The 10,259-nt window shown below is 50.8% G+C and overlaps 1 protein-coding gene across 4 annotated transcripts in view; it reads left to right on the forward strand.

Annotated features, from left to right (window-relative positions):
• The window catches only part of LOC148678380 (rho guanine nucleotide exchange factor 25-like), a 74,556-nt gene extending 64,559 nt beyond the window's left edge, over positions 1-9,997 (forward strand). For 2 of the 4 annotated variants that reach the window (XM_088633384.1, XM_088633387.1), the window contains 4 exons: positions 626-806; positions 2,362-2,561; positions 3,908-4,075; positions 4,591-4,949. In XM_088633384.1, the coding sequence (XP_088489510.1) occupies positions 626-806; positions 2,362-2,561; positions 3,908-4,075; positions 4,591-4,725 (684 nt within the window). In that variant the 3' untranslated portion in view covers positions 4,726-4,949. The other 2 variants (XM_088633386.1, XM_088633385.1) reach the window with 2 other exon arrangements.
• The last annotated feature ends 262 nt before the right edge of the window (positions 9,998-10,259 follow it).

Here is a 10,259-nt window from a genome sequence, read left to right on the forward strand (position 1 = left end):
GTGAGTGTGTGTTTCTCCAGGTGTAGGTATGTGTCTGGGCTGAGTGAGTGTGTGTTTCTCCAGGTGTAGGTGTGTGTGTGTGGTGTGACTGTGTGTTTCTCCAGGTGTAGGTGTGTGTCTGGGCTGAGTGAGTGTGTGTTTCTCCAGGTGTAGGTGTGTGTCTGTGGTGTGAGTGTGTGTTTCTCCAGGTGTCGGTGTGTGTCTCTAGTGTGAGTGTGTGTGGTGTGAGTGTGTGTTTCTCCAGGTGTAGGTCTGTGTGTGTGGTGTGAGTGTGTGTTTCTCCAGGTGTAGGTGTGTGTCTCTGGTGTGAGTGTGTGTGGTGTGAGTGTGTGTTTCTCCAGGTGTAGGTGTGTGTCTCTAGTGTGAGTGTGTGTGGTGTGAGTGTGTGTTTCTCCAGGTGTAGGTCTGTGTGTGTGGTGTGAGTGTGTGTTTCTCCAGGTGTCGGTGTGTGTCTCTGGTGTGAGTGTGTGTTTCTCCAGGTGTAGGTCTGTGTGTGTGGTGTGAGTGTGTGTTTCTCCAGGTGAGTGGCAGTGAGGAGCAAGACTGCAGAGACACCACGAGTTGGGTCAGTGTGCCCCCGCTGGTCAGTCTGCACTTGACCCGTCTGTCTCTGTGCTCCCGGCAGGTCAGCTGTCTGGGGGTGGAGGACTGTGTGGACGGTGACCCCTGCCGCTTTGCTCTGACCTCCCGCGGCGCCGACGGCAACGCCGTGCGCTTTGTCCTGCAGGCTGCCACGCCCGAGATCCGCCAGGCCTGGGTCAGCGACGTGGGCCAGATCCTGGAGACACAGCGCAACTTCCTCAATGGTAGTCCTGCAGCCCCACGGCACACTGGGGAATAAACACACAGCACACTGGGGAATAAACACACAGCACACTGGGGAATAAACACACAGGACACTGGGGAAAAAACCCACAGCACACTGGGGAATAAACACACAGCACACTGGGGAATAAACACACAGGACACTGGGGAAAAAACCCATGGCACACTGGGGAATAAACACACAGCACACTGGGGAATAAACCCACAGCACACTGGGAAATAAACACACAGCACACTGGGGAATAAACACACAGCACACTGGGGAATAAACCCACAGCACACTGGGGAATAAACACACAGCACACTGGGGAATAAACCCACAGCCCACTGGAGAATAAACCCACAGCACACTGGGGAATAAACACACAGCACACTGGGGAATAAACCCACATTCCACTGGAGAATAAACACACAGGACACAGAGAGATAAACCCACAGCCAAGCTGCAGCTTGCTTGTTTGCACTGCAGCCCAGCTTCTAATTACCGACCTAGTAATCAGGCCGGTAATTAATGCTTTTTCTCCCCTGGTTGAAGATGTCTGGGAACCCTGCTAAGGGAATACAAATTAACCACAACCCCGAATCTCTTTCCAATTGATCGATTATTAGAGACCTTTGTGCACAAGTCTGCTGGAGGACCCACTGCGGTGTGTGTTCTTCCAGAGGGACGTGTGTGACCCCTCAGCTCTTTAGACCAAAGAGCAGCTTCTGCGGGGAGAAGGGGGCAGGGGTGACTGCATCGGGGGCGCCCCTGGGTGTCTTTCATTGTTTTTTTCAATACAGCAGGGTCTCAACATCTGTGAATTTAACATTTGCAAATTTGCTTATTAGCGATTCGGTCTGGCCAACGGGGTCTTGTAAGGAAGAAGAGGAGGTTGCTAAGCACAACTTTCAAATTAGCAGTGCAAGAGAGGATCGTGAGACAACTCCCGCTAGTGAGTGAGCCTCTCCCTGCCCCCGGGCCCAAGCACCCACTACCCAGCATCCAGGTCTCAGCGCGCTCTTGTTTCTACATTGAAACAGATGCTCCAGGTTCTGTGTCAGCAGTGTGACAGGCTGGAGATGACCGAACAGGCTCTCTCACGGTTTTATTGCCCGTTTCATTACAGTGGGGCGTGCTGATCACACAGGCAGAGAGAGAAAGTGCAGGCATCCACTACACACCGAGGAGGGATTCATGTTGTTTATTTGATCTGATTGCTATACGCTTGTGATCACTGTTTTTTGTTTTAGTCAGTGTTACTTAAATTAACTTGACGCCAATGCATTATTATTTTAATGATCATATAAGGGAGGGTTACTTGTTTTTACCCTTACAGACTGCACTCTGTAGTGTATAGGGGTACAGTATATAGTGATGATGTAGGGGTGGACTTGGTTATATGTGAATCTGGCTACTCGTGATGGTTTTCTGCATCGAAGTGAATGTTGAGACCCTACTGTCATGGATCCCCAGAAAGCGGGTATGGGGAAACCCCCCGATTTCCTGGTAGGGGCGCAAGTTCACAGTTTTCTCTCTCCTGCCCCGTGCCACAGCCCTGCAGTCGCCCATCGAGTACCAGCGGCGAGAGAGCAAGTCCAACAGCCTGGGGCGGGCAATGCGGGCACCTCCGCCCACATCCGCCACCCTGCGGCCCCACTCCTCCGCCTCCATCGACCGCCACCGCCTGCCCAGCCTGAGCGCCTACAACTCCTCACTGCCCGCCCTCTACCTGCCCAGCCACGCCACACAGGAGGTAGGGCACAGCTTTTCTCCTCTCCCTTACAATACAGCACAGCAATCCAAATATTTAACTCGGAAAATGCATAAAGACAGTTGGGATATTTAGACATAGCTTGATATCAAATCGCATGAATGAGCCATTTTGAGTTGATGCACTTGAAATAGGCTATCAGAAAACCTGTGGAACACGTGTGTAGCATCCTGTGCAGAGCTCAGGCCCTGCTCAAGAGAAAATGGTTGAGAGAAAATGTTACCTACAGGGAGATTGCTGTGCCAAGATCCTATTGTTACAACACCACCATGCAGAATTTCAGTTTTCCTTTGTATGTTCCTGAGAACTGGAGGATCTTGTTTACACAAAGAGTTGTGGGAGTGTGGAACAAGCAGCCCAGCCATGTTGTCGAAGCTGAAACCCAGGCCGATTCAAAACAGGACAGGAGGCTCTCCTCTACACAAAGAGCGGGTGACCAGCTACTGTACGTTAAAGCTGATACCCTGGCTGCTTTCAAGAAAGAGATGAATGAGATTATTGGATCAATCAGCTACCAAATGGACTGGATGTGGAAAATGGCTCCTCTTTCTGTCAGCTTTCTTATATTCAAGATAGTTCTCCCAGTCTCCCTGTGATTGTTATCACCACATACAGAATTTGTGTAACCAACATGATTCTGGCAGCCTGGGCATGACATTCCCCAGGGTGCCTGGGAGAGTGAACAAACCAGTAAACACTTCTCCTAATTCTATCTAATGATACACTCACATGAGAAATCAGCTCTCCTTCACTTGCAGCCAATTGTTTTATTGTCTTTGCTGTTTATGCAGAGCATTCAGCATGATAAAATTGTACCCATCCACCCATCCATTTTCTAACCACTTATTCCAATTCAGGGTGACGGGGGAGCTGGAGCCTATCCCAGCAAGCAACAGGCACAAGGCAGGGTACACCCTGGAAGGGACAACAGATGCGCAGATACTGACACCAGGGCCAATTTTCCCAGCCGCCAATTTTCACAGGGAGAACAGACAAACTCCACACAGATAGCTCCCCAGGAATTCAGTCCAGGACTTCACAGCTGTGAGGCAACAATGTGTACTACTGCTCAACCGTGCTGCCCATAAAAAAATATATGCAGGACAAAATACAGCGTATATCAATGTATCCATCTTTAATAACTGTTTGCTACAATGCAGGGTAGGTTCCTAACCTGGTAAACAACATGCTCCAGGCAGGATACACCCTGGAGGAGGCGCCAGTCCACCACATTGGCGTATATTTAGATTTATAACAGATTTGTCTGAAAATAAAGTGGGTGCTTCCTATGAGTAATAACACGGTATCCTGTCTGTCTCTCGGCACAGTCCCCCCAGGTACAGCACAGCCCCCCAGACTCAAACCCCAGTCTGCCGGGCCTCTCTCCCATGCACGATCACCTGGCCTTCCCTGAGCAGCCCGGACTGCCCTTCGCCCCAGACCAGTGCCAGGGCGTCTCCAATGGACTGTGCCCCCCGGCCCAGCACAGCACACAGGTACAGTACTGTCGTTCCGGCCTCTGACAGCAGGAAGCACTCCGCTCCGGCTCCAGGGGGACAGCGGCTCCAATCTTGCCACTCCAGACGGCCAGGAAGCCAGCCCTGATCAAACAGATCCTTATCGGGCTCGGACTGTGGCTGTTTCCCACAAGGCCAGGCCAGGGAGGTGGGGGCTGACATCAGGCGGTACGTGCAGAAAAACACAATGGAAAAACAGATCATGACAACAAAGAGAGACAAGGAGCCTGTGCAAATGCCTGGAGATGAAACAGGCGCTGATCACAGCTCGGAGCAGTGCAGGGAGGAGGGCCGAGCCAGGCTCTGTCTTCACAGACAGGCAAAATACCAATAATCTGCTCTACATGCACAGCAAATCCCTTACTTACGCAAATAGCAATCAGCTTGCAAAAAGTCAATCCAGGTTTACTACCCGACAAGCCGCAGCAGAACTTCCTGCATTTAAACAGCTTTACAAAACGAAAACAGCGGCTCTATTTTTAATACGTGCACAGGACGCAGGAGGCTTCGTGCCTGCGCGTGCTGGGCTGACTGTTAAATGGCGTTCTCTTGGACCGTCCCTGGAGAGGCCGGCGCAGGGTCTGTCTGCTCTTCTGGGCGAAGAAGACGAGACAGCAGCCCCGGCGTGACTCGGCCTCCAGCCTCTGATCCTGCGAAACTGCTGCCTGCTTTCGGGTTCGAGAGGCACGACAGAAAGCTAATAGGGCAGCAGCAGGAGAGCCAGGCAGGCAAAAGCCAACGATTATTCCAGTGAGGGAAGAGTTGATTAAAGACATCGAATGGGAGGAAGGGCAAAAACATGCCTTCTCGTTAGGGGACACGATTAATTAAAAAGATGTCAAAGTAACGTTGACTCCACCCCCAAGACTGGTGATTGTACACAAGCTCAGTGCCTCTGGTGAGCAGGCACACTGCTGGTGTAGGTTATACACACCCAGGCCAGGGACTCAAAACCTTTCTTTCTCTGCATGCAGCAAAGTCTAAAAGAGGCTGCTACAGCATAATCCATCTGTTTTCTAAAGCACTTCATCCAATACAGGAGCCTGTCAAGGCAGGATACACCCCAGACTGGATGCTAGTCCATCAGAGGACACACACAGACACAGATACACACACTCACACCTGGGACAGATTTCCCAGAAGCTAATTAACCAGCACGGCTTCATACAATGGGAGGAAACCAGAGCACCTATAGCAAACACACACTACCTGAGGAGAACATGCAAACTCCACACAGCACCCCCAGAGTCGAACCCAGGACCCCCTGCCCCAGCACTGCGAGGCAGCAATGCTGACCCCCACACCACTGTGTAGAAGTTATTTCTAAACATCTGGCCTGTATTAACATCCAAATCCCTTCATTCTGTCCATCCGTTGTCGGAAAGCTGCTTACTCCTGGTGAGGCTGGGGGATCAGGCTGGGACTACACCCTGGATGGATTGCCAGGCTCAGGCATGTCATTCCTAAACCCACTAAGGCTTTGCACGATGTTGAATAACATTGTTTGTACAACTCACCACTAAACAATGAGAGGCATTAAAATGCAACAGACAAGCATGGCAAAGAGCTGCAGCATCTGCTGTGTTTTTTAGTGCCTCTCAGGATATATTTTTGCATTGCATTAAGATTAATATAAGTCCCCATAGTTAAGGTTAACTATATAAATAGCACATAGCCAACTCTTTCTGGACTCAGTAGCCAGAATATTAGGACCCCCCATCAAAGAAAAACAGGGCATGGCCTGATGGACTCCTCAAGGATCTGAAGTATCCACAACCCAGTCCCATCCCATTCCTGCAACAGGACAGCCTTCAGCTGGGGTTATGAGATGGGTGGTGATGTGTGGGGACCGAACTGGACAGGTCCACTGGTTCCACCGGTCTCCAGCAGGAGTGAGGTCTGCGGAGGTCAAGGAAGGTGATGGAATTCTGTCTGCTGCTCCTCTAGCCAAACCCCAAACACACTGCCCCCTACTGGGAGGGGCTGTTCATTGGATTCAAAATATTCTGACCAGTGAGTATGTTAACATAGTGCTCCACTACCCTGGCCCCTGAGAAACTAGTCCTGCAGGAACACTGTCTGCGGCTTTTCATTCCAACTGAGTTCTACAGCTCCACATTGGGAGGGACACTATCAAACAGGCCCGTAATGAGAGTTACTGTGTATCAGACGCACCCAGTGTGTTATGACACTGTATTACACTCGCCCATAATGGGAGTTACAGTGTATCAGACAAGCCCACTGTGGTGTGACAGTGTATCAGATACACCCATATATGTTCTCTCCTTCTCCAGAAGGCCAGTTTGGTTACCTTCAGGCAGCACACCTTCTTACCAATCACCAAGGCACAGAAGAGCCGAAAGCACATTTAAAAATCTGCCACAAATGAAAGCCTGAAATCAATATCCGTGTGATTAAGAGATTGAGACCCCAGAGTAGACAGTGTTCCTCCAGGAGTGGGGCTGGCTGCTGCTGCTCTAGAGAGTGCTCTGCGCTGCTCCAGGCCTCGACAGGAAGCTGAAGACCTGCACGATGTGCTGAAAGAGCGCTCTTCCTCTGTCTCTTCTCTCCCCCACAGAGAGGGGGCAACACGTGCCACACGAAGGCGGGGGACAGCGCCCTGTCCCCCAGTCCCCTGCCGACCCAGTGGACGGGCCCCTTGGCACAGCTGGCGGAGGACGACTTATAGACTGAAATCGCTCCCTCCAGAGGTGCTGTCGTCAGGAGCGCTTCCTCGCGTCATGAATTAACTCGTTTTTTAAAGAATGTCATAAAAAAACCAAGAACTTATCACTGCCGCCTCGGCCGGCCCTTCAGGGGCGCCCTTGTTCCCGTTGTGGGGTTTGGGGGGCTGGCTGTGAGGGGCCTGATTTGTCCCAGACATTCTCTTCCTTTTTAATCGCCAGAATGTAAACCTGCAACTCCTTCTAGTGAAGGGAAGACTTTCAAAGTCTTGGAGAAGTTGTAGGAGCTAGATATGGCCTGCATATGAACTGTATAATTTCCCAGATGTTGCCTGAATATAGCCAAAATATTTCATGGAGAAAGACCAGATTGATCCCAGAAAATGCTTGATGTTTCCCAAGTATAGCCTGGATTGATCCCGGATATTGCCATGTCTTTAAATCAGGTAAAGCTCTTTTTTTAAACAAAGCAGGAATCACATTATTTGACTACCCTGTTTCCGGCTCTTCCTTGCTGGTTATCCAGGCGATCCCTGGAAAGACTGTTAACACGGACCGCACCCTTGCCAGGGACAGGCCAGAAAGCCTCCTTCCAAGAATGACAATCTCCAGAATCGCTTTTGCTCCAGGAATCTTGCACGCAGAAGACAGGGAGCAAATGTTTACCTCCACATTGTGACACATACAGGCAAGCCTTCTTTTCTTAATAAAATGACTGTCCGTCTCAAGGCTGGGAATCCTGCAGTCCAGAGCTTCGTGTTCTGAAGGAGCCCTGGAAGGCTCATTTCCATCCGCACTGGGCTCGATGAAGAGCATCACGCACCACACCTCCGAGCAGAATCCTCTTCGTCCACAGGCGTCTTCCCAGAAACAGGGAACAGCTATCCCTGGAACAGCTACAGCTCCCAGAATATGTGTTGTTACCCCAGGCCGTGTACTAACCCCTCATCTGGTAACCTCGCCAAATGACCAAGCCACCCTGAGAGGACAGTGGGGGTTTCTGAGTGGGTGTGTCGGGGTTTTTGAGTGGGTGTGAGGGTGTCTGAGTGGATATGTGGGATTCTGAGTTGATATTTGGGTTTCTGGGTGGGTGTGAGGGTTTCTGAGTGGGTGTGTGGGTGTTTGTGCGGGAGCCTTTGTTTCACACACACACAGAGACAGCGGTCTCATTTTCACAGGGTTGGGGATGAGGTAGACTGTACGTTTAGCGCTGAGAGACTGTGATCATGTGATGGGATCTACATGAGGGAGGGATGGCGGAGAGTCCAGAAGAAATCCCATAGGAACCTCCCAGGAGATGATATGGACAGGCTTCACCGGAGGTGCCACCAGGAGCAGCTCCCAGTCTTCCCTGCTGTGTCCGGAGGTTTTCACTCCAGCCTGGCTCTAAACAACTGAAATCTGCTGTGACCGTCTTAATCGGACCAAGCAAACACCTGCCCCCAGCTCCCCAGGTGCTGGTGCTTTAAGGAGACCTGAAAACCTGCGGACACAGGACTGACTGGTCACCCCTGAACCCCTGGGGTACGCCTGTACCCTCCCTGCTGACCCATTACGGGGTCTGTACAAGAACGGCCAGGACCCACAGGCCCATGCAAGATGAAATACTGTACTGGAATAAAAATACCAAAGTGTTTCTAGATTCTCTAGAGGCCTTGTGACTTTATATACACTTGCAGACATTAGCACTGGGACCCTGCATCCTAAATGGTTTCTATCATCCTTCCACTTTCTAACCCCTTCTTCCAATTCGGGGTCACGAGTCGAGCCGGGGCCCATCCTGGCAGGCAACAGGCACAAGGCAGTCGTCCCATGCCAGCCCATGGCAGGGCACACACTGGCACACACACACACACACACTCACACCACGGCCAATTTCCCCAAAATGCAGTTAACCCACCAGCATGTCTTTGGACTGTGGGAGGGAAACTGGGGCACCCGGAGAAAACCCACATGATCACTGGGGAAACATGCAGACTCCACGCAGACAGCACCCCAGGTCTAGAATTGGACTCAGGGCCCCACACCTCCAAGGCAGCAATGCTGACCACTGTGCCACAGAGCCACCCACTCAATGGTTTTTTTAAAAATGAATTCAGTTCAGTTAAAGTGATTTGATTAAATCACCCTGGTGTCTCGGCTACCACTAGCTGGTATCTGCTGATGGGGAAGAGACATCATGGTTGCTTACACTGCAGTAACACAAGCAGAGTTTATGCACGGTGCGCTCACATTTCTGTCTGCGGGTGTGGTTTCTCTTGCTAAATAGATGCAGTATGGGGACGGATTCTGAATTTGCAGGCCACTGACCTGGGAGTTATTTTTAATGCTGGGTCTATATTTTTTCTTGGTAGAAAAAGCAAGACCACTTGTGAGTGTCCATTAAAATCCACAAACACACAGCGTACTGGGTGGAATTTCAGACTGAGCAAATAAGATTTGTCTTTGGAAAGAAAAAAAATGGTCTTTTGAAAACGGGCAGAACTCTGCTGATTTCGAGCTGAGAAACTCGATGCAGCTCCTTTCTAAAAGAAGAAATGTTTTCACGATCTTGTTTTGTTTTTAAAGGGAAGACAGAAATGAGCACAGGGAAGGGTTCGAAACACAAGGCGCCCATTCACCAAAGAACTCAGATTCTGCTGCTATGGTGGACTGGAAAGACCAGTCCTGGTCCTGCAGGAGAGCCGGGATATTTGCAGGTTTAATCTGGGTCAGATCTTAACGACCTCAATCTGCCCGTTAGTGACTTGATTGGACCTGCCCCGGTCACTCCCAGCCTGTGGACAGCCTGGCCATCCAGAACCAGGACTGGACCCCCCCCGCACAGTGTCCAAAGACAGACGAAGGGACCCCGCTCACAGGTGGTTAAGGCAGCACAGGAAATGAGGAGGTCCTCCGTCCTTTAAAATTGCACGATTTTGTACAGCTGCCCTGTAGCGGGGTGAAGTTTTCCCCTTGTTTTTTTCTGATCTTTCTTTTCGGGGGGGCCCTGAGTAGTATCGGAGACTACGCCGCGGTCACCCCCCGTGCGGCGTCTCCCCTCGGGACGTGGCGATTATTTTAACCAGCTTTTTGCATGTTTTATTAAAGCCAAGCGGTGAAACAGAAAGGACACAAGGAGGAAATGACCTCCAATCCATGCAGGCTCAGCAGACAATGGACCGTGCGCTCTCTTCTGTTGTACCATGACAAATAAAAACTTTGTCCTTTTTCGGAACTTCTCGACAGAAGCTTGTGTTCTTTCTTTAACAGCTGAGAGGCTTTCCTGGCTGCTGTACTCGGGTGTTTAAAAGACCACACAGTGACCACACAAACACACAAAGAAGAAACTTCGATCTCTACGATAATCGCCATGACCTCTGCCCACTGTCAGAAAGCTGCTGATTCCTGTTGAGGGTGCGGCTGTTTAGAGCCCATTCTGAGAGCACAGGACTCAGGGTGGGACAAGACAGGGTGCCAGCCCATCACTGGGGCACTCA

Source organism: Lepisosteus platostomus, chromosome 1 (genome assembly GCF_059453375.1).
Source record: "Lepisosteus platostomus isolate fLepPlt1 chromosome 1, fLepPlt1.hap1, whole genome shotgun sequence".
NCBI classification, from domain to species: Eukaryota; Metazoa; Chordata; class Actinopteri; order Semionotiformes; family Lepisosteidae; genus Lepisosteus; species Lepisosteus platostomus.